This window comes from Pistacia vera, unplaced genomic scaffold (genome assembly GCF_008641045.1).
Source record: "Pistacia vera cultivar Batoury unplaced genomic scaffold, PisVer_v2 Contig196, whole genome shotgun sequence".
Lineage (NCBI taxonomy): Eukaryota > Viridiplantae > Streptophyta > Magnoliopsida > Sapindales > Anacardiaceae > Pistacia > Pistacia vera.
The window spans coordinates 1285117-1309888 of record NW_022195997.1 but is presented as its reverse complement, the minus strand read 5'-3'; the positions used below and the strand labels follow the sequence as shown (position 1 = coordinate 1309888).

General features: G+C 38.6%; 3 protein-coding genes across 3 annotated transcripts; all 3 read left to right on the top strand.

The window, feature by feature from the left end:
* The first annotated feature begins 7764 nt into the window (after positions 1 to 7764).
* On the top strand, positions 7765 to 9430 carry LOC116127978. Its single transcript, XM_031413641.1, has one exon. The coding sequence runs from the start codon at positions 7896 to 7898 to the stop codon at positions 9309 to 9311; it is 1416 nt and encodes a 471-aa protein (XP_031269501.1). The 5' UTR covers positions 7765 to 7895; the 3' UTR covers positions 9312 to 9430.
* Positions 9431 to 12731: 3301 nt separating this feature from the next.
* On the top strand, positions 12732 to 14715 carry LOC116127980 (heat stress transcription factor B-2a-like). Its single transcript, XM_031413643.1, has 2 exons — positions 12732 to 13030; positions 13112 to 14715. The coding sequence occupies exons 1-2, from the start codon at positions 12767 to 12769 to the stop codon at positions 13778 to 13780; spliced, it is 933 nt and encodes a 310-aa protein (XP_031269503.1). The 5' UTR covers positions 12732 to 12766; the 3' UTR covers positions 13781 to 14715.
* A 215-nt stretch (positions 14716 to 14930) lies between these two features.
* On the top strand, positions 14931 to 16429 carry LOC116127979 (heat stress transcription factor B-2a-like). The gene is made up of 2 exons (XM_031413642.1): positions 14931 to 15354; positions 15436 to 16429. The coding sequence occupies exons 1-2, from the start codon at positions 15091 to 15093 to the stop codon at positions 16102 to 16104; spliced, it is 933 nt and encodes a 310-aa protein (XP_031269502.1). The 5' UTR covers positions 14931 to 15090; the 3' UTR covers positions 16105 to 16429.
* Positions 16430 to 24772: the final 8343 nt, after the last annotated feature.

Sequence of the window (24772 nt, the reverse complement as noted above, 5' to 3'; positions counted from 1 at the left end):
TCACCTTCGCTTCTCTAATTCACCTCACCGACAATTTCAGACCATTCTGGCTTGTTTTTGGCATAGTCGACCCCTCCTGACACCACCATTACAATCCCCTCAACCCTCACATATAAAACCCTAACCTCCCTGCCTGATTGAACCCTCTAATCACTGGCCGTCGCTTTTAGTGTCAATTGGTATTTCATCCAAATTTTGCAAGTCTCGACACTAAAAACCACCCCAAGGCCATCAATAGCATCGCCAGCTTCCCGTCACCAAAACCTCCAACATTGCCAACTGCAATTGCCCCCAAATCGCCCAAACCAGGTGAAGCTAAATTGTGGAGTATCCATAGCATTCTCACACCAAAATTAAATTAATTTTTTTAGGCACTTTCAAGACAATGTAAATTAAAAATTACAGAAATTATTGACCATATCCTCAATGGAATCAAATAATATCCCATAGCATTAAATGTCAATTAAAATCAGTGTTTCTTGATGTGACTAAAAGTCGTAATATATATCACATGTTTCATAAAATATTTAGAGTAAACAACTTTTCCCACCCAAGTTTGACGAATCTACAAGTGTCCACCCCTAGTTTCATAAATTACAGATTCCCACCCTTAAATTAATAAATAATTTTTTAATCTAACAGTTAAAAGGGTAAAATGATCATTTTAAAGATGAAAATTTCAAAATAATCCTTCACTTCTCAAATTCATCTCACTGGAAAATTTTAAAATAACCTTTCGCTTATCTAATTCACCTTACCGACGATTTCAGGTCATTCGGCATGTTTTCGACACAATCGACCCCTCCTAACACCACCATTATAATCCCCTCAACCCCCACATCAAAAACCCTAACCTTCCCGCCTGATTGAACCCCCTAATCTTCAGCCGTCATTTTTAGTGTCAATCGACATTTCATCAAAATTCTGGCAAGTCCCGACACCGAAAACCACCTCCAAGACCACCAATAGCATCGTTGGCTTCCCCCCACCAAAACCTGTAACATTGTCGATTGCAATTGCCCCCCGATCGTCATTGCCTCTCCCTTAGGTTTTTGCATTTTTTCACCCGTTTCCAGCCAAAATTTGGCACCTCGCCGACGTGCAATCGGGTGGAAAAGTTAGGGGTTTTGGTGAAGGGGATGAGGGGATGTTGATGCTAGTGTTGTGGAGATTCAATGGTGTCAGAATCAGGCTGGATTCTTGGCTTGGCCAGGATCCTATGAGGGTTATTTGAGAGAAATTTGAGATATAGAGGTTATTTTAAGAAAAAAATAATGACGCCAATTTAAGGATGGAAATGTTCAAGAAACTCTTTAATACTTTTGGGTCCACTAAATATTTTTATCAAACCTCAAGGATAAAACTGTATTTGACCCCTCCTGTCTCAGAATTCTTGTGGGCAAGCTCATCCAACTTATCCAAGAAAGCACAATCTGAAAATGACATGGATAGAAAAGTAATTACAGATCACCAACAAAAAAAGATCAAACCGGTAACAGGAATATAGGATAACAAAACAGTCAGCATCTCATAAATCTCGGACAGATTTTTTGTTCTTTTTTTTTTTTTTTAATTTAATTGGTATTTAATTTAATCGTCATTTTAAAGAGAGGTCCCAAAAAATATCTAACCAACCTTCAAAATTTAGTCTATAAGAACCCAGATATTTTCACCCGCTTTATCTAGAATCTATACCCGCACGAGTATGGGAGAATTTATGTACTCGCTGTGAAGAATATGATGCGGGTGCAAATATATATAATTTTTTTCTGATTAGAGTGATTGATTAAATTTATATACATCTTAATTAATATTTAAAAATTTTATGATTATCGATCTAATAAAAATTTTAATGACCACCCTTATTAACAGTTACGGATTATTTGCCTTCAATTTTACTTTTTATTTTTCTTATTTTTTGGTTCTTTTTTAGATTTATTGCTCATACAATTTTTTTTTTAATGTTTTCTTTTCTATATTCAACTCTTGAAGCTTATATTCTTTTTTTTTTCCCCTTTAATAATGGGAATAAAACGGTGTTGACTAAGACAAGAGTACATTTATTAAATGGGTTTTTGTGTGTCATATTTTAAAATTTATATTTAAAAATCTCAATTAATTGAAGTATTTTCTATTTAAAAAAAATCCGAAGATNATGGTGGAAATTGACTGTAGGGGAGGTGTTTGTGTAATATGGGATAGTTTTGGACCAAATGGAATATTAGATATTTCATGAGAGGAAAATGGCTTTAATCCCAAAATAAAATATGCCAAACAGCTTCCATAAATGACTTCTCCATATTTAATTTTAAAATTAATTAACTTACATAATTGACTTTCTCTAATTTTATTTAATTAATCATCAAATAAAAAAACTACAAAATAAAATAAAATATTATTATAATCATTTTAAAATATTATTTTCAAACAAACATATATAGGAGACTTATATTCTATTTTCTCAGTTTCAAAATATTATTTCATAACCAACAATGGGTTGACTGAGTGGTGGGTTTGCTCTCTCTCTGATCTCAAGTTCGAATCACAAGATCAAGTTCGAATCACAAGAATGACTGCTAATATTGTCGGTCCTAGACTGCAGGATTTACCTTGTTTCGGAAGCCTTGTTCGAGGTCGAAACACTAGTCGAGATACGCGTAAGTTGGCCCAAACTTCCCGCGTATATATATATATATTATTTCATGACGATTTTTATCCTTGGGATAAAGAAATGACTGCAGCTAACTTCAAGACCCATTTTTTACATCAGAACTCAATTAATATCTCGAGTAGTTGTATTGAATGAATGAAAGTAGAATGTCTTTTATACAGTACTGTTACGTATATAAACAACTCTTATATGTATAAACTGATGTTCTAGAAAATGAATAAAAAAGTAGATATAAAAAGTCAAACTCATAATATTTACTCTTTTGTTTATTTTCTATCATATAGTTTGTAACATTATTGTTTTCTTTATTGACCGTCCAAGTAAATAGAAAGTAAGTAGCTACCTGGATCGATGTTTGATGAAGAAACTAAAGATGTGTACATCCCCTCAGGTGGTCCCACAGCTTGGGAACAGAAGAGATGACGAAGACGAGAGTGGGGCCTCTAATGTACACGTGGCGCCTTCAAACTGAGAAAGATTATCTAGGGTTCTGATGATGATGATGATGGTGGTGGTGGTGGTGGTGGTGGTGGTGGAGGATGGATTCATTTCTTTATTCTTTTGCTTTGTCTTTGCTTTTGAGTGTGGTTATGGTGTAAGTACAGTAGTAGCAGTTGTAGTAAATCAAGTGAAGATTAAGAGATGTACTTAAAACTTGTTTCGTTAGTTTTTATTGCTTGATTGAGATATTTTATGTGGTTTGTTACAGTACTTGCAATGTTGATTGCCATTCATAATAAAAACGAAAGATGATAGGAATAGGATGAATGATGGATTGAGATATAAAGAGGAAATGGTTGGGGTGGAACGGAGACAGGGACAAAGAAAGGTTGATTTCATTTCAGTCTTCCTCTCTTTGCCAGCTCAGCAAACCTTATCTTTTAATAAGGCTTAATTAATTTATCTTTTCATGCATGGGGGTCATCAGTCATGCATGCATGCATACATACCATATTTAGTACAACCAGCGTGAGGAAGAGTTCTGTAGTTCTGTGTTCATAAACAGTTGGTAATTTCATTTCATGCATGAAATGTTTCGGAGTTCAGTGGACATGTAACATGTTAGGATAACTTTTTATATTGGATATTTAGGAAAAACCACGTGGATTAATTTAAACTATATGACCTAAAAGAGTTGATTTTCTTGATCATTCTAATAATGTACACAACTTAGATCCATCAAATCATGTATTAAATATTATTTTCTCTACCATGGGCTTTAATGGGTGGGTAGATGTAAAATAGTAATGGCCATGTTTGGCTTATTATTTTTATCCATATTTCCAATCTTATTCTCCAAATAATATTTAGCATATTATTTTAGAAATATTATCTTATTTTTTTAATTATTTTTAGACCTCATAAGATTATTAATTTCATCAAATACATCCTGAAAAAAAGTTTAAAAATTATCAAAAATACTCTCGTGACCCATACTTGTCAGATTCCGGCAACCATCGTCTGTACAACGGCTTACTTGCCGACCAGAAATAGTCAGAAGCTCACTGATCGTGAACAACGGTCAAAGAAATGGCCGTCGTTGAAGTCAACAACAGCAATATTTGTAGCCATAGCTGACGGCCAAAGATGGCTGTCGTTTTGGCCTTTTCTGGTCGTCGCGGCCACAATAGGCCGTAGATCTAACCTTTTCCGGCCAGATCCGTGGTGGATCTGGTCGGAAAAGACCATAACGACGCATCATGACTAGGGGTGTTCAAAAAAATGCAAAAACCGAACCGAACCGAAAAACCGGTTAACCAAAAAAACGGTTCGGTTACGGTTCAAAAAATTCAAAAAATCGAATTTTCGGTTTGGTTACCGGTTTGGGAAAAATTAGAAACGGTTAACCGAAAACCGGTTTTTTAAACCAGTTTTTCAACTATATATATATTAAATAAATAAATAATAACCTAAACTAAAATAAATCCCTAATTCACTCAATCTAAAATCCCAACCCAAATTTTTTGTCTTAGTTTCCAATGTATTGTCTATATTTACAATTTAATTTAGGACAAAAAAAAAAAGTTTTATCAAAAAAAAAAGGGAAAACCGGTCCAAAACTGGTTAACCGCTTTTTTTTAAACGGTTAACCGGTTTTTCGGTTAATCAAAAAACCGGTTTTCCCTAAAACCGGTTTTCTAAACCAGTTTTTCAAATATATATATATATATAAATAATAACCTAAACTAAAATAAATCCCTAATTCACTCAATCTAAAATCCCGACCCAAATTTTTTTTCTTAGTTTCCAATGTATTGTCTATATTTACAATTTAATTTAGGACAAAAAAAAAAGTTTTATCAAAAAAAAAAGGGAAAACCTGTCCAAAACTGGTTAACCGCTTTTTTTTAAACGGTTAACCGGTTTTTCGGTTAACCAAAAAACCGGTTTTCCCTAAAACCGGTTTTCTAAACCAGTTTTTCAAATATATATATATATAAATAATAACCTAAACTAAAATAAATCCCTAATTCACTCAATCTAAAATCCCGACCCAAATTGTTTTTCTTAGTTTCCAATGTATTGTCTATATTTACAATTTAATTTAGGACAAAAAAAAGTTTTATAAAAAAAAAAAGGGAAAACCGGTCCAAAACTGGTTAACCGCTTTTTTTTAAACGGTTAACCGGTTTTTCGGTTAACCAAAAAACCGGTTTTCCCTAAAACCGGTTCGGTTTCGGTTCGAGAATTTCCCCGAACCGAAAATCCGGTTCGGTTTAGAAAAGCGGTTAATCGGTTCGGTTAATCGCTTTTGAACACCTCTAGTTATGACACAGATTCGACCGGTCTGTATCGTAACACGATTTTTCGGTCAGATTCTAGCGGTGGTGGCCGGAATTTGGCACTGCAACTGGTGGAAGTGTTTTTGTCATTTTATATATTAGGGTATTTAATTAAATTAGCAAACCTAGGGGTTTTTTCATAAATTTTTAAATTTTACCTCCTAATACTCCCTTATCCAACTATCCAATATTATTCTCAAAATCTTATCCAAAATAATAAACCAAACGCATTCAATAGTATGCATAATTGTACGGTTCAAAATACAATCTGTTTATGACTTATATAATTGATACGTGTCATTTATGCACGTATAAAACTTGGAGTGAGATGAAATTAGATGAAATGGGCATCAACTTATTAAATACAATTTGTTTATGACTTATATAATTGATATGGTTTTTTGAATTTGAATTTCTACTACTACTAATTAAAATGGTTATTGGAGTTTTTACTATGTCAATAGTTTCAAAAAACCAATGAGGCGCTTTTTGAACACTTTATCTTAAAAAAAAAAAAAAAAAATAGATAAATTGGTCTCTACCCCTACTTAGTAAATTCCGCGCATTATTCATGAATTATACGTCCAACTGTATAATTCGCATATTATTCGCGAACTACCGTATTTTATCAGCCCAATCGTATTATTCTCGTATCTGAATTTTTATCAAATTTTTACAAATATATTTTTCACCGTTTATCATATTATACCCATAAAATTTCTATACTTTTTTTTGTCGTACCTGTATATTTGAAATGCTATATAGATTTTAACCAAATGACCCATAAAAAGTGCTAAAACTAAGATTGATATTATCGTATCCTTTAAAACGTATTATTAACAATATACCATATATACTCATACCATATTTTATTCATATATGAATTTTATGACATAATCTTTATAAATATATTTTTTACCATTTATTATATCATATCTATCAAATTTTCATACCCTTTCTTATCGCACCGTATTTATTAACTAGGTCCGTACCTAGAGTAGACATATCTTTGTCTTTCAATTTCGGTGGAGCTTTCGAAGACTGACTGGTGGATGTGACTTGTACTTATAATTGAAAGAGAGAAAACATATCTAAAGCCCAAAAAGTAACACAAATATACCAATCATAATGGGCCAACCTCCTTCTACCCATATACCCCAACCCAACTAAACAATCCTAGCCCTCCAGGTTAGACCTCCCTCCCTCTTTACTAGAAGGTTATTCTCATTTAGATGAAACAAGTTTCTTAAATTTCACCTTAAAGGATGCAAGTTTCAAAAACAACAAATAAGAGACAATGCGCTATAATACATGGTCAAACTGAGGTGTTATTAATGTAATTTACTCAAAAGGAAAATTTTAAACTAAAAAAAAAAAAAAAATGAAAAACCTTAGGCCATTTTTTTTAATTTTAATTTTTTTTGGTTTTTATTTTCCTAATATATTTACATTTTATATTTTTTTTAAATATTTTTGAAGCTATTTATGTCATTATGTAATTGTTTATAAGTAAGTATCCCTTGTTTATCATTTATGAAACTAGTGTTCGTTATTGATAATATATATCTTTACTTAAAAAGGGTTAGTCTGTAATAATTTAAATTTTAAAATTAATTTAGTACACTAATTATTATTTGGAAATTGAAGGCAATTGTTCACTTATTTACTATTTTGCCATTTCAAAAACCATTGATTTGCTTGATGACTATTAATTCGTGGCATTTATGAAAATATTGATAATAAGTAAGGCAATTTTGTCTGAAAAATAAAAAAATCGAAGACAAATTCGTCTTCTTATGTAAATTGGGTGTTTTGTAATTATTAACAAAGCATAGGATATTTTCGTCCATATTATCCACTGTTTTGGGATAACATTGGACATAAATTTGGATTACCGAAGTAATATTTTAATATCACCCTCCCCTAGGTAATATTATTCCCGGTAATTTATCCCTAATTTGACACTGTTTGACATTTTTTTTTCTGAAAATGTTTTTTTCCAAAACAACCAAACATGGTTATCTATCCAATTTAAAATATATTATCCTCGTTATATAATATCAAACCGATCCAAACAGTCCCTCAGTGTAAAGAAATTTAGTTAACCTAAATTAAAATATTAATCAAATTATAAAATGTAAAACATAGAACATTTTTATTTTTCGTGTAGGATTATATTATATGCACAAACTCCCCGAAGCCTGATCAATTAAGAGTGTTGAACACTCCAAGGAAGGGGCCCAGTGATGATGTGATCCAATAATAGTAAGAGGACCCATCAACCTCTAGCTAAAGCATTTCTTACTTTGTACTTACGTTTGTAGTCTCTGTACCAAAACCCGCAAAACGTTGAGATCGAGATTCTCAACGCAACAGATAACGCTACTGTCTATAACTCTAAGCAACATTTACACAAACACGTTACAGGCACACAGAAAAACATGTTCACAATCTTTCAAACTTACAACAATTTAATTCTACAAGCTGTACTTTCTCTTTCCCTTACTTTACTTCTCACTTACCTCAAAATCCCGGTTCTTTTCTTGCAAGGTCTTTTCACATATGTTCACCCTGATCATGTTGGTAATAACAATACTCAACAGGGTGTTAGAGCTGCCATTCGAAGACCCTCAAGCTCCGATTCAGGTTCTGGCCTTGATGGGTTCCAGACGTTATCGTCTAAAACAAATGCTGAGCTCAAGAAGAGGAGTAAAGCCAAAGAAAAGTTTGAATTCGATGAAAATAATGCTCAGATCTTTAGATTGAAACTCGATGAAGGTCATCTTCAAACTCGGATTTATTTTAAGGAGTATAATAGTTCGTTTATTTACTCATTTGTTGGATTGTCTTGTTTGTTGCTTTACTTATATTTGGATGGGAATCAAGATTCTGGGGTTTTGGGTAATGGAGTTTTAGTCGTTATTTTTCTGGGGTTTGTTAGTTTCTCCAAAGTGTTTACATCGTTATTAAAATTGTCGTTTGAGAAATCTGCATCGAAGAGGTCAGAGAGGCAACTGAGTTTGATTGTTGGGTTTCTGGGGTTTGTTTTAGGTCTCATGATTTGTTCTGGGATTGTTCCTAAAGTTTTGGATTTTGATTTTGGTTCCATTGATGGGTTTGGGAAGATCTTTGTTGCCGTTTTAATGGGTTGCATTGCGGGTGTTCTTTATATGCCTGCAGGAAAGAGTGCTAGGTCATTTTGGCTCGGAACTGATCAGCTTCGGTGCAATTTGCCTATAATTTATTGTGGGTGGTTTGCTAGAATGATTCTATATGCTAACTATTTGTTGATTGTTTCTACGGCTTTGCTTTGGATTAATCCATTGGCTGAAATTCTTGTCAAGAAGAGGATTAATGATAGTAAAGGAGCAAATGCAACTAGTAATATCAGAGATGCGGAGAATTTGGTTGGGAATGTTGGTTTTTCTCAGGAAGATTTTAACAAGCTTAGGAATTGGTTGTTGTTGTTTTCGGGTATCATTCAAATTGTAGCTTTACGTCCAAACTTGCAGATGTATTTGAATGAAGCCGTTTTGTCTTGGTACCAAAGATTGCATGCTAGCAAGGTCCCAGATTTGGATTTCAGTAGGGCTAAGGTTTTCCTGCACAATCACTACTTGTGTCTTGTGGTTCTGCAGTTTTTCGCACCAGCAATCATGGTACTTCTCTTTCTTGGCATGTCTGTAATTGATGGTAGCTCATTAAAAAATTTCAGATGGGTTTGTGATTTAATTTCTTGCTCCGCATTTGTTAAAGAAGTAGGTTTATTTATGGCTTGGTGGGTTGTCTTTGTTTGGGCTATTTACACTTCAATAAGCCTTTTGTTGTATCGTCATGGCATTTCATATGTTTCTTAACGAATTTGACTTTTTGTATTTGCCTAAATATTTGGCCATTGTATTTTTGTCAAATTTTGAGAAACCGTGTTTGTGCTTCTAAATTCTTGTGGATTCCTATATTTTTAATTGATGCGCTGCAAGCAGAGCAGTAGGGCAACACAATTTACTTTTGGATATGATGGCCCTCCTACATTTAGTTTGTTATACTTTATACTTAGATCTGAATCAACAATGAAGTTCATTTGCATTTTAAATATTTTGGAGTTACAACATTAACTTGGTTAGTTCCTATATTGAAGTTTCATGCTTAGCATTACTGAATTATATTTCTTCTGTCATTTGAGTTGAGTATTTTTTATGTGGTTTGGAGATGAAAAGATCATTGAACTTTTCTCAAGATATGAGCTTTTAGCATTTTATCATGATATGAAGTTTCAGAAAAGTTAGTTTCCGTCCATCTTGAAAAATCAGTGGAAGACTTTCCCTTCTGCCAAAGCACAACTTGAATTATCTCATGAAGTAAGTCCTTGTTTTTCTACCTGGAAGAGTTCACTTGATTTGCAGGATATATACCCTATTAAATTTAGTATAGTCATGCAGAGGCTTTGGACAAGTTCACAATTACACAATAAAGAATTGTTGCTCTCCAGGTACTACAGTTAAGAGCTTGCTAGAGTTTTGCTAGTCGATCTTGTTTGAATGTGGTCATTTGCCACTTTTCAGAGACAGGATTCTAATTTATCATCTATTATATTGTTGCTGATTCCTTCTTTTTTATTATCATCCTCTTGCTGCTTGATTGCCAAGTGAATGTCATTTTTCATCACAGTAGAAAATAAGGATAAGTTATTGAACATTAAGAATCTGATTATTAGTTCTCTAGTGTCCGCAGGCCATCTGAACCCTACTCCTGCTCCCTTAGCCTATTAGTAAACTTTTTCTATATGCTTTGAAGTTTGGACTTTTTGCTAGAAACATTTCTAATTTCTGCTCTTTAATTTCTAAGAAGAATTAGTAACCGATCTCCACTTCAGAGATAACTCGAGTCCCTGTAACTGTAGATAACTGAAAGAACAGAATTAAATCTCCTTACCTCTACTGCATTCTAAGTTTGAGGTGGGTTCCATAACTTACTATCTTTCTTTGTTTCTCATTCCATTTCTCCTTAAGATCATATTTCAGTTTCCAATCTGCCATCAGATTCTTTCTTTCTATCGAATTTTCTTGGATAAGTACATAGTTTCATTCTAGTGGATACAAGAACCATTTTTCATTCGAACCAATAAATTTGCGATTCCAAATGACATGACATTTTACATTATCGTCTTCAGAATCATGAATGCATCTTCAACAAGTTTTACTATAGAGGAAAGGTACACAACCATTAACATTTATTCATGCAGTTGAGGTTGCATAAGATTTAAGGCATAATGGAGTTCTGCAAACGGCATCATAAATTTTTATGGCTTAAAGTCCATGTGTGGTTGCTGTAGAGTGATTATGTTTGGTTGTGAACGATTAATGATATAGCTTTTGCGTGATTGGATCTTGAAAGATTTTCCACCTACATTCCCAGGAGAATCTGTTAATGAGGACAGTTACTCTGGTATAGTCGGCCCTAATTGAGTAATAAATTGGTTTGTAACAGTTAATAGGAATCAACTAGTTTTTACTAAAAATTTATTGCGTTGAATCCAAATCTTTTTTAGTTATGATAAATTCAGTAAATTGTATTCTGTCAAAAAGAGAAATATATATTTTCTAAACTGATCCATGGTTTTAACAAATGATTTTCGAAGACTAATACATTAAAGCTCTGCTACTGAGAAGAGGAAGCAAATTCAAAGCATGTTTACTTAGATTTGTAAAATTTGATGTAAATTGTAAACCTTTACCGTTGTAAAGGTTAGTTTTATGTAAGATTGAACGCAAATTAGTCTTTTTATTTTAAAATGAGTTAACAACTTTAGTCCCTCAAAAATGATAAAATAACAAAAATCCCCTTTAAGCTTTGAAGTAATAGAAATTCTTTTGGATGTTTAGGCCAGTTTGCGTATACTTTAATTAATTACAGTTAATCCTTTGGGGCCTTAGAACTGTCAAATTAGGTAAAAATTCCAATGACTATCCCATTAGTGCCTTGGAAGACTCAAATTCAGGAGCTTATAAAACTTTCATTTAGGATGTGGTAGTTCATATCATTCAGATTATTAACTCTTTCACAATACATTTATGAGTTTTAAAAATATTTTTGAATGATAGAATCAATACCGGACAAAATAAACCGATGGGGTCAAAGAGAATTGGCAGTTTGTTCATGAACGACAACTTATATTTATAGCATTTAGAAGACTTCTTCTCATAACAAGATAAAAGGGTCGTTTTCTTTGTTGTTGTTGTTGTTTATGTAAAATAAAACTAGATAAAATATTTCAACATCTCTGGCTATTATAAGGCAAAATTGGACCCAATGTGAAGAACAATTACTCAACAAAATAAAATTATCGTTTAATGCAAATAGAATCAAACATCAATCTTGTTCTGTCATGGATAAACGTTTAGATTAGTGGGAAAGTCAAGGTGGAGATGGCTTGAAAATGACCAATTCCTTGCTAGGACCGTTGAGTTTAATTAGGGAAATATACAAACAAGTCATATACAACTGTTAGTTGGCTGATCTAATCTAACACTAAAATTTTTATATATTAAATTATTAATATAATGTTTAGGATTTTCCTAGACGTTTCAATATGATATGTCATTATTCACATCATTCTATGTTGAATATTCTACAAGCTACAAGTAATTATAATCTTTATTTTACAAGTCAAAAAAAGGAAATCGAAATACATGAGGAAATATACCAAGAAAAATGTCTTCCAAATGTAATCATTTAACATCATCAATTCATCATGCTCTGTTTCAAATTAAATTATTAAAAGAAACCAAAAAAGTCCCACTACTCAGGCTGCAGCCTGCCCCATTGTTCAGCCTTTTTTTGTGAATAACAATTCCATTTTCTTTTTTCTTAATTTCATAAAAATAAAATTATTTTTATGAAGAAAATCTTATTTCTTGATAATTTCAGAATTTCAAAAAATTAATTAAAGTCTTAGTAATATAAATAAATAAATAAAAAAACATTTGAATGGGTACAGATAAGATATTCACTTATTAAAGATGAAGAGAGGGAGGTGAGTCATCGGTTGCCACGTAAATTAGAAATAGAAAGAAGAAACAAGTAAACGAGGAAGTTTCTCGAAAAGACGTACCTTAGTTTCTCGCTACTTCCATTCCATTCTCTCTTCTCTCTCATACTAACAATAATCAATTCCCTTTTTCTAAAACTGCTTCGTTTTCGTCGTCCTTTCCTTCTCACTCTTATCTTCTCTCCTCCATAAATAACTCCCTCAATACGAACTTTCCAGAATTAACAAATATCTCCCATTTTTTGTTGGTTAACAGTTAATGCTATGGCTCGGGCTCGGGCTCCCCTACCCACCGAGCAAAATGGTGACACGCCTACCGTAGGAGACTCTCAAAGATCTATTCCGACACCATTTTTGACCAAAACCTATCATTTAGTTGATGATCATTCCATTGATGATGTTATTTCTTGGAACGACGACGGATCTTCCTTCGTCGTTTGGAACCCTACCGTTTTTGCTAGAGATTTGCTTCCTAAGTGCTTTAAACATAACAATTTTTCTAGTTTCGTTCGTCAACTTAACACCTACGTAAGTTTCGTTCAATTTTTGTTTTCTTTTAATTCGACAAAGCTTCGGTTATTCTGATTTGTTTATCTGTCCGATTGATAGGGATTCAAAAAAGTTGTACCTGATCGGTGGGAGTTCACGAACGAATGCTTTCGCAGAGGCGAGAAACAGCTTTTACGTGAAATTCAGCGACGAAAGATTTCGACAGCAACGACAACACAGTCACCAGTTAAAGCAGCGGCGGTTCAGGTGGTGAAAACGATGGTATCGCCGTCGAATTCGGCGGAAGAACAAGCCACTTCGTCCAACTCATCACAAGCGCGAACCGTTCAGACGTGTGGACAAGCCTATGCTGAAATAATCGAAGAAAATGAGAAATTGAAGAAGGAAAATGTACAGTTAAATAAACAGCTGACAGAGATGAAGAGTCTCTGCAATAATATATTTACTATGATGTCGAGTTACGCCAGTGCTCAATCGGATAGCGGTTTTCAGGCGATGGATTTGTTACCGACGAAGCGGTTTTCCGGCGAGGAGGTGAGTCCGAGGTTGTTCGGTGTGCCGATCGGTGTAAAACGCTCGAGGGAAAGGGAAGGTGAAGTTGCGGGAACGGAGGAGGATGAGACGCTGTTGAAGTTGCAGCTGCCAGGGGGTCAGGTGGTGAAATCTGAGCCCTTGGATTGTCAGAGAAGTGGTGATGATCACCGTAATCATCAAGACACGCCGTGGCTTAGGCAGAGTCACCGACCTAATCAGAGGGTCTGTAACTGATAATCTTTAGGTTTCACTAGACGCTGATCCGTTGATCAGTGAATCATTGGATTCAGATAACGGCGTTAACTTATGCCTGTAATCTGTAGAGGAACAGACTCGTGGGTGCTGTGTCACGTGATTTGTGGAATAGCTACCATTTTTTTTTTTTCTTTTTTTTTAATATTTGGTTTTTATTTAGGCAAGGAACTTTAGCGGGGGAAAAAAAAAAGAATATGGAAATCTTAAGTTGATTCACGTGTTCTAATGAAGGATATTAAAATCGTCTTTCATTTGTGTATTTTTATTTTTCTTTTTCAAAATATAATTAAATTATTTATCCAAATATGACGTGACATTAAAGGAAAGTTGGGAGTTGATATTTTGATGGAATTCAATTCTCGAAGAAAAGGGAAAAAAGTAGTTGGGTGAAATGCATGAAGGTTTGTCAAAGTTCATGAACCAACTTGGACCTTTCCTTTCATATGTTAATGTTCAAGTGGATAAATTATGTCATTTTAAATGTGTGAAATTAGGTATAAACTTTGCAAACTCAATGATTGTATAGAGTGTTGATTTTGGGTTTTTGTAAAAGGAAGAGTGTCGAACTTTCCGCCGTTTTAGAATTTTCTAAATACAAAGCAATGGGGGATTAGTCTATTCTTTGGCCATTATCATGTTTAGCATTACCTGGCGGTCTTGTTTCATCGTTTTTCATGGATTTCTCATGCTAAAGTCTTTTCTTTCCTCTTACAAAAGAGCATATAATAATGCATGTAAGTTAAAGTTTAGCTATAAAGTAAGGATAGACATGATGTATTGCAGGTTTCAAGTTGCGTTTGCTTGGTTAAAACGTGTTAAAGGTCAAGATTTGCGGCTGGAATCTGGACAGGATGATATTTTTAAAAGAGAGATTTTTTATTTGCGCTACTAAAATAATGGCACTTTTTTTTCCTCATGTGGCGTCTGTCTCTGTGTGAGAGTCGTTTCTATCCAAACTGTTGAACATTCGATAATGGAGTAGAAAAATGGGTAGAAGCTTGTTTTAATTTGATTGTATTCAAGTCCAGCCCGCCATCAGCAATCAGTAAGAACTAAGAACACAACACACTTGAAACTGAATTCTCAACTCTTCTTATTGGTCAAATAAAAATACTAGTCTGTNTCCCTTTTTCTAAAACTGCTTCGTTTTCGTCGTCCTTTCCTTCTCTCTTATCTTGTCTCCTCCATAAATAATTCCCTCGTTACGAACTTTCCAGAATTATTATAACCAGAACCCAAACCCATCAAAACAAATATCTCCCATTTTTTGTTGGTTAACAGTTAATGCTATGGCTCGGGCTCGGGCTCCCCTACCCACCGAGCAAAATGGTGACACGCCTACCGTAGGAGACTCTCAAAGATCTATTCCGACACCCTTTTTGACCAAAACCTATCATTTAGTTGATGATCATTCCCTTGATGATGTTATTTCTTGGAACGACGACGGATCTTCCTTCGTCGTTTGGAACCCTACCGTTTTTGCTAGAGATTTGCTTCCTAAGTGCTTTAAACATAACAATTTTTCTAGTTTCGTTCGTCAACTTAACACCTACGTAAGTTTCGTTCAATTTTTGTTTTCTTTTAATTCGACAAAGCTTCGGTTATTCTGATTTGTTTATCTGTCCGATTGATAGGGATTCAAAAAAGTTGTACCTGATCGGTGGGAGTTCACGAACGAATGCTTTCGCAGAGGCGAGAAACAGCTTTTACGTGAAATTCAGCGACGAAAGATTTCGACAGCAACGACAACACAGTCACCAGTTAAAGCAGCGGCGGTTCAGGTGGTGAAAACGATGGTATCGCCGTCGAATTCGGCGGAAGAACAAGCCACTTCGTCCAACTCATCACAAGCGCGAACCGTTCAGACGTGTGGACAAGCCTATGCTGAAATAATCGAAGAAAATGAGAAATTGAAGAAGGAAAATGTACAGTTAAATAAACAGCTGACAGAGATGAAGAGTCTCTGCAATAATATATTTACTATGATGTCGAGTTACGCCAGTGCTCAATCGGATAGCGGTTTTCAGGCGATGGATTTGTTACCGACGAAGCGGTTTTCCGGCGAGGAGGTGAGTCCGAGGTTGTTCGGTGTGCCGATCGGTGTAAAACGCTCGAGGGAAAGGGAAGGTGAAGTTGCGGGAACGGAGGAGGATGAGACGCTGTTGAAGTTGCAGCTGCCAGGGGGTCAGGTGGTGAAATCTGAGCCCTTGGATTGTCAGAGAAGTGGTGATGATCACCGTAATCATCAAGACACGCCGTGGCTTAGGCAGAGTCACCGACCTAATCAGAGGGTCTGTAACTGATAATCTTTAGGTTTCACTAGACGCTGATCCGTTGATCAGTGAATCATTGGATTCAGATAACGGCGTTAACTTATGCCTGTAATCTGTAGAGGAACAGACTCGTGGGTGCTGTGTCACGTGATTTGTGGAATAGCTACCATTTTTTTTTTTTCTTTTTTTTTAATATTTGGTTTTTATTTAGGCAAGGAACTTTAGCGGGGGAAAAAAAAAAGAATATGGAAATCTTAAGTTGATTCACGTGTTCTAATGAAGGATATTAAAATCGTCTTTCATTTGTGTATTTTTATTTTTCTTTTTCAAAATATAATTAAATTATTTATCCAAATATGACGTGACATTAGAGGAAAGTTAGGAGTTGATATTTTGATGGAATTCAATTCTGGAAGAAAAGGGAAAAAAGTAGTTGGGTGAAATGTATGAAGGTTTGTCAAAGTTCATGTACCAACTTAGGCCTTTCCTTTCATAGTTTCATATGTTAATGTTCAAGTGGATAAATTATGTCATTTAAAATGTGTGAAATTGGGTATAAACTGTGCAAACTCAATGATTGTATAGAGAGTGCTGATTTTGGGTTTTTGGAAAAGGAAGAGTGTGGAACTTTCCGCCCTTTAGAATTTTCTAAATGGATGGCAATAGGGGATTAGTCTATTCTTTGACCATTATCATGTTTAGCAGTACCTGGCGGTCTTGTTTCATCGTTTTTCATGGATTTCTCATGCTAAAAGTCTTTCTTTCCTCTTACAAAACAACATATAATAATGCATGTAAGTTAAAAGCTTAGCTATAAAGTGAGGATAGACATGATGTATTGCAGGTTCCAAGTTGCGTTTGCTTGGTTAAAACGTGTTAAAGGTCAAGATTTGCGGCTGGAATCTGGACGCAGGATGATATTTTTAAAAGAGAGATTTTTTATTTGCTTTGCTAACGCTACTAAAATAATGGCACTTTCTTTTCCTTATGTGGCGTCTGTCTCTGAGTGATAGTCGTTGCCATCCAAACTGTTGAACATTCGATAATGGAGTAGAAAAATGGGCAAAGCTTGTTTTATTTTGATTGTATTCAAGTCCAGCCCGCCATCAGCAATCAGTAAGAACTAAGAACACAACACACTTGAAACTGAATTCTCAACTCTTCTTATTGGTCAAATAAAAATACTAGTCAGTCCTTTTTTATGACCTACCTTACTATCTTTTAAAAGTCAAATAAATTAGGATAAGAATTTGGAATATTTTCTCTTTTAGATAGTTAACTCAAATTGAAAAAAACATAAAAGGGCAATCATGGTAATAGCCATGGTCGTAGTTCAATTATTGGAGTGGGATCACAGGGCAAAACAGGGATGCGTGGCGAGCTTTAACAGAGTGATTCCACTACTCTTACCATTAATAACATATAAAATAAAAATATAGATCATCAGAAAGGGATTGAGAAACTATCATAATTTCCAGAATAATATAAAAAATAAGCAACAGAACTTCCTGGTCCTGGACTGATGACCAGTGGCAACCCAGGATTTTTGCCCAGGGGAGGCCTCCGTGGCTCCGCTATTGTTTATCAAACAACTAGTGAAGAATTTAAAAAAATCACCAAACCTTGAGCAAAAGAAATAATATAATATCAATAATTTGAAAGAAAATAATACAACAATACAATACTTTACTACTTGAATAAATCTATGAGAGACAAAACCTTGAGCAAATTATATTGAAAATAACATTCAATTCATGAGGAAACACAAGAAATTTTTTACGTGGAAAAACCTTTTCAATTAAAGAGAGCAAAAGACCACAGTAATCTAGCGATCAACTTAAATCCAATATAATTAAAAGAGTTTATAACAATCACAATCCACCAAAAAATTCTACGCAAATTTTGTATTTATCCTCTTTTTTTTTTTCTTTAAAATATTATAATATAAATTTTCATGACTTTGATCAGGCCTAGCCTAAGCTAAATTCAACCAAAACTTAAATTAAGTCAATGTTGTCTTGACNTACGTCCACTGATGTATATTGATATGGTGGGTCAGGTCGCTAAAGCGGACTGACTTACAAATGATTGAACAGTAATTACCAAGCTTTTAGAGAGGGAGAATTCGAATATAAAAATGATCGAATTCCCCTAATGAAGGGGTCTTCCTCCTCTTATACCCAGTTGAATGCGTGTAATCATCATTAAATCCTTGGGTTGGTGTGAATGTCAGGACCTAATCTGATTTTACGTCCCATTGCCCATTTCCCAAGTTGATTTCACGCGATTTGGAGCAGAGGAGCGGACACGTGGGAGCTCCAGGGTGCTTGGCAGGCTTGACGTGCGCTTACTGTTCTGACGGGAGCAGGCCACATTTCGCCACGCGACCCCACGTCAGCCCTCGGTTTCCCAGGCATAACAGAAGTCTCCTAGTTTTTAAGGTTTGAGGATCGAACCTTGGAAACTAAGTCATGCCGCGATTTGAGGTCCTAGTAGTTTCGATCTGAATGGAAGGAGCTCGGGACAGGACCTTTTGCGAACACGACCTCGCACAAGTCTTACCCAAACAACCTGGCAATCATCATTTTAGCGACCTGGATTAGTCGGACGCTCTTTTCCGTGCCTTGGAGAGATTCAATGAACCTGCATACACGCTGTCAGACACTCTGCACGTGCTGCAGTGTGTCAGGTGCATTAAATGCGTGGTGTGCTGACTAGATGTCGTTTTGACAGCCTTAACTGCGCGACGCATATGAAACGACGACCCTCATTACGGCATTTAATGCGACGTGGGGCGCATTAAATGCGGGGAGAGAGAGAAGGCTGTCGTTTCGGTTCCGAGAGGTAGTAACTGTCGATTCGCAGTCCATATAAAAGCTCACATTTTTCAGATGAGGCTACCAAAATCCCTTTTGCTTCGAGTGACAAGCCTTTGCAAACCGGAAGTTCTTCTTTTCCGATTGGCGCTTCTTAGACATCTGAGACAAGATTCGGCCTTGGTCACGCGTCCCAGAAGGTAGAATCCTTTTTCTCCTTCCTCTTTCTCTTTTTTTTTTTTTTTGTTTGTTTGACTGGTGGGCAACGGCGTTGGGTCTCCTAGTGTTTCACTAGAGGCGCGCCGTCGTCGCCGGACTCGAGCCGTGGGTGGCGGCTCGAGTTACTGTTAGGGTTTAAGGGATTTGTCCCATGCCGCCACACGGGACAAAATGCGAAGGCTAAAATGACCGTGTCTGTCAGTGTTGCAGACTCTGGAATGGAACCGTCAACGTCTAGACCCAAGGAAGCGGCCAGCTCGTCCTCGCGGGATGTTTCCGAGGACGCATCCCTTGATGTCTTCTCGGTTCTCACCCGTGAGGAGTTTGATAGGATAAAAAAGCAGTTTGACGTCCGCGTAGAGGTGTTCCTCGACCACACCAGGCCGTCACGGCGTCCTTCCGATGGCCTCGCTGCGATCTCCGAAGAGATCTTCAAAGGTGGAGGGATGATTCCCTTCCATCCTTTCATCAGGTCGGTCCTGGATCACTTCGGGATCACATCGATGCAATTGACGCCAAACGCGTATGTCATTGCCGTCGCGATGTACATCACGTGCTGCGAGAATAGCCTGGGCGAGCCAACGGCGGTGGAGCTCGGTATCGCCTATTATCTTAAAAAGAGTAGGGACAAGGATTCATATTACTTGTCCCGGCGACCTACCATCGCCGAGGGGATATATAGCTATCCCAGCAATGCGGGGGCCTACGAAACAAAATTCTTCTTTTTCTGCTACGACGGCCACTGCCGCTTTCAGAAACCAAGTAGGTTCTTCTTCGCTAGGTTTATTGTCTGTTTGCACGCTTGATAATAACGGCCTGCTTTCTTTTGCAGTTAATAGAACAACCAGCCAAGACCTGCTCGATGACCCGGATAGGCTCGTGTCTTTTGGAGTGCTAGACGAGGAAAGCCGGGACGCAAGGAAGCTCGTGACAACCGCGAACTTGCGGAAGTACGGTTTTATCAGCAACAACGCGTCTTTAGAACCCTTGGAAGGTAAGTCATATTAATTTCCTTCTGGTCGCAGAATAATTTTGTTTACTAACGTACTTGCATGCAACAACTATGCCTCCGAAGGAGTCCGAGCAGCCTTGCCGAGCACCGTTCGTCTTCCCTCGATTGAGGAGGGAGAGAGCGGCCGAAGCTACTCGTCCCATTCCGGCACAGCCGGTGCGAACAGCCGCGCCTTCCCAGTCCCGTCCTGTGCCAGAAGCGACCAGGACAAAATAGATCGCTCAGGCACCATCTGCTCGCCCATGGCGGAAGGCTCCAGCCCAAAGGTCAAAGAAGAGGAAGCAGATTCAGGTCGACGAGTCAGAGACCGAATCTGAGGAAGAACCTTTGAGGTCGCGGCAAGAATCAAGGAGGTCGGGAAAGGAACCCGCGAGCGAGGCGATCGCTGCCGACAAGGCAAAGGACGCACCAGTGTTGGACTCATTGGGGAGTCTGCCCGAATATCTACAGTCGATAGTCTATGGTTTTCTCGAATGTGGGCTATCGGAGTCGTATGACGAGTTCATCGATACGGGCGACGACTTGATGACCACGTTGTTCCAGCATCTAAGCAAGGTAAACGAGCTGCTCTTAAAGTTTGCTGTCTATTTTACTTTATTCTAACTTCACTTCTTGCTCGCAGGCTTTGCTTGCGATGAGGATGTCTATGGAGAAGACTCGGCTGGGGGCCGCAAAGGGGGAAAGCGACCTAAAGGAGGAGGTCGCGAAGCTGAAGCAGAGCCTGGAGTCCGTCGAAGCGGAAAGAACACAAGCATTCGAAGCGGCGAACAAGTATCTGAACCAGAAGGATGCTGTTTTGCGAACAGTGGACTTCCAAAAGACGGAGCTTGAGCGACGCGTGGAGGAAGTGAGGGAGCTTCAGAGGACAACTGCTAGGCTCTCCAAGGAGGTCGGAAAGAAGGACCAGCAGCTCCAAACGACCTCCTCATGGGCTCGGTGAGCTGAACAAGAAAGGGAGGCTTCCGAGAAGGAAAGGCTAGCTCTCGAGGTCGAGCTCCAGGAGAGTCTGGAAAGGATCGCTTCACTGTCTGAAGAAATGCGAATCCAGGCAGAGGAGACCGAGGACAAGGCCGTCGACTGGGCAATCGGGTCCATCTATTCCCTTTGATCAAAGAACCCAAATCTGGATATTTCCGACCTCCCAGAGGGGTGGCAAGAAACCTTGCGGGTTCTGGCGGAGGAAGATGACCAAGCGGCAGCGGCCACCCGACAATCTGACCAGGCAGGGAGTTCTGGTCCTGCTTCAAAGGATCCCCCCGACCAGCCATAGTGTAATGAGTCTTTGACTCCATATGAGATTGGGTCTTAATTTTTGTTTGTATATAAATAAAAATACATTTTTCTTTCAATTGATGTTCGCTTTTTTATACACGAGTACAATTTACAATTCAGATTTACATAGGCAATTACATGCAAATTCTTACACGCGAACAGTAAACATGCGAACAGTTTCAAGCGGACAAAGTAATACTTTTACATTAAAGAAAACTAACAAAAACTGAGCTGAGTTCGGGATTACTGATAGTATGGCCGAAGGTGCTCGGCATTCCATGCTCGGGGTACTTTGGAACCGTTCAGTCTTTTGAGATGGTAAGTCCCCGGTCTGATCACCTTGTCAACCCGGTACGGACCTTCCCAGTTAGGTCCTAGTACCCCCGCACTTGGCTCTCTGGTCCCAAGGAGGACTTCCTTTAGCACAAGGTCCCCGACCTGGAAGTCTCTTCGCTTGACCTTTGAGTCGAAAAACCTCTTTGCACGCTGCTGATAGGCTGCTATCCTTAGCGAAGCCTTGTTGCGGTGCTCCTCAACGAGATCCAAACTTGCCCTTATAAGTGCTTCGTTTTCGACCTCATTGTACAAGTCTCTCCGAAGAGAACCAGTTCCCACCTCTAGAGGGATCATTGCTTCGCAGCCATAGGCTAGCGAAAAAGGGGTTTCCGAGGTGGAGGTTCTTGGGGTTGTCTTGTACGCCCATAAGACTTCGGGGAGATCGTCAGCCCAATTTCCTTTGGCTGCCCCAAGTTTGGCCTTTAGAGTGTGCTTGATGGTCTTGTTGACTGCTTCAACTTGGCCATTCGCTTGCGGTCTGGCGACTGAGGAGAATTTTTTATGGATGCCCAGCTCGTCACAGAACTGCTTGAACTCCTCGTTATCGAATTGCTTCCCGTTATCCGAGATAAGGGTGTGAGGAATTCCATAGCGGCACACTATGTTCTTGAAAACGAAGTCTTTCAGCTTTCTGGTCGTGATCACGGCTAGCGGTTCAGCTTCCACCCATTTCGTGAAATAATCCACCGCGACCACGACATACTTGACTCCTTCCTTTCCAACTGGCATGGGACCGATAAGGTCGATCCCCCATATAGAAAATGGCCAGGGGCTAGACCTTGTTATCAGCTCGTGCGAGGGGGCTCGCAGAATGTTCGCGAACCGCTTGCACTTGTCGCATTTCTTTACAAAACTGTGCGTATCTTCTTGGATCCAGGGCCAATAATATCCTTGACGAACAACCTTGTTCACAAGAGATCGAACAGCTGTATGGTTACCGCAGATCCCTTCATGAATTTCCCTCATGATGTAGTCTGCTTCTTCACTGGTTACGCATCGGAGGAGAGGAGCACTGAATCCTCTCTTGTATAGCTGGTCCCCGATGAGTGTGTAACGATCAGATCTTGCTCGCAGGACCCTTGCCTCGACCTTGTCGCTTGGCAAGGTCCCATCCTTGAGGTACTGGATAATGGGAGTCATCCAGGAATCTGGTTGAGTCACGTTTACGGCCTGTTCGGTCAAGCTGATAGTTGGAGCATCGACGAAACGAACAGGAATGTTGTCTGGAGCCTCTGAGTCCAACGACGAGGCTATCTTTGCCAAGGCGTCTGCTATAAAGTTGCTATCTCTGGGGATCTGAGTGATTTCAAAGTGCTTAAACGACCCCAAAGCGGTCTTAGCCTCTTTCAGGTAGCGGACCATGTTCTCTTCCTTGGCTTGGTATTCCCCTAGAATTTGGTTGACGACCAGCATAGAGTCGCTGTAAATGCTGATCGCGGTTGCACCCATTTCTTTGGCAAGCCGCAACCCGGCGAGTAGGGCTTCATACTCTGCCTCATTGTTGGTCGCCTCAAACCCGAACCGCAAAATACCATGAATTTGAGGCCCCTCGGGGCTTACAAGGAGGAGACCTGCACCGGCTCTTTTCCTGTTTGATGACCCATCGACGTAGAGGTTCCAGGTCGACAGGTTCTGAATACTTTCTTGCACGACCTCGCTAGACTGTTGCTCGCTTGGGAAATAGGAAAATTTCGAGATGAAGTCTGCAACAGCCTGCCCTTTAATAGTCGACCTAGGCTTGTACTTCAGGTCGAACTGGCTTAATTCCATGGCCCATTTGAGCAGTTTGCCCGAGGCTTCTGGTTTCTGGAGAACCTGCCTGAGGGGGTAATTAGTCATTATGTTGATTGTATGGGCATGGAAGTAAGGTCGCAGCTTTCTGGACGCGATCAACAAAGCAAGGGCTAATCGCTCCATTTTCGGGTACCGCATCTCGGCATCCGACAGGCGCTTGCTCGCATAGTACACTGGCCATTGCACCTTTTCCTCTTCCCGTACCAAAGCTGCACTGACCATGAACGGAGATACGGACAGGTAGATGAGCAGGATTTCCTGTGGAAGAGGCTTAGAGAGGAGAGGTGGCTTCCCAAGGTGTTCTTTTATACTCTGGAATGTCTGTTCGCATTCGGGAGTCCATTCGAATTTTTTATTGGCCTTCAGGACATTGAAAAATGGCAAGCAGCAATCGGTTAATCTCGATATGAAGCGACTAAGTGCCGCTGTCCGCCCATTTGGACTCATGACCTGCTTTTTGCTGGTCGGGCTCTCCATATCGAGCAGAGCTTGAATCTTCTCGGGGTTTATTTCAATGCCCCGCTGATTAACCATATACCCCAGAAACTTTCCTGATGACACCCCGAAAGAACACTTGAGAGGGTTTAACTTCATTCTGTACAGTCAGAGGATGTCAAACATCTCAGCGAGATGTGCAACGTGTTCTGAGGCGACCTGGGATTTGACCAGCATATCGTCCACATAGACCTCCATTGTCTTCCCGATCTGGTTGGAGAACATTCGGTTGACTAGCCTGATAGGTCGCGCCCGCATTCTTGAGGCCGAAAGGCATGACTTTGTAACAGTATAGCCTCTGGTCCGTAATGAAGGACGTATGCTCCTTGTCTGGCCTATACATCGGGATTTGATTGTATCCCGAGTATGCATCCATAAAGCTTAACAGCTCGTGCCCCGAGGTGGCATCAACGAGCTGATCGATTCTCAGCAAAGGGAAGCTGTCTTTCGGGCAAGCCTTATTGAGGTCGCTGAAGTCAACGCAGGTCCGCCACTTACCATTTGACTTCTTTACCAGGACCGGGTTGGTAACCCAGGTCGGGTAGAGAGCCTCACAAATGGATCCATTTCGGAGAAGGTTCTCCACTTCTGATTTTAGTGCGACGTACCGCTCCGGATCCATCGCTCTTCTTTTCTGGCAAACAAGTTTGGCTTCACTGCTGACGTTTAATGCATGGCAAATAATGTCCGGGCTGATCCCGACCATATCTGCGTGCGACCAGGCAAACACGTCAATGTTTTCCTTTAAGAAGCT

Bases quoted from the DNA above. Each gene is read 5' to 3' on its own strand.
- LOC116127978 (XM_031413641.1), top strand. From the start codon at position 7,896: ATGTTCACAATCTTTCAAACTTACAACAATTTAATTCTACAAGCTGTA.
- LOC116127979 (XM_031413642.1), top strand. From the start codon at position 15,091: ATGGCTCGGGCTCGGGCTCCCCTACCCACCGAGCAAAATGGTGACACG. The intron at 15,355-15,435 runs GTAAGTTTCGTT...TCCGATTGATAG, and splicing joins TTCGTCAACTTAACACCTAC to GGATTCAAAAAAGTTGTACC.
- LOC116127980 (XM_031413643.1), top strand. From the start codon at position 12,767: ATGGCTCGGGCTCGGGCTCCCCTACCCACCGAGCAAAATGGTGACACG. The intron at 13,031-13,111 runs GTAAGTTTCGTT...TCCGATTGATAG, and splicing joins TTCGTCAACTTAACACCTAC to GGATTCAAAAAAGTTGTACC.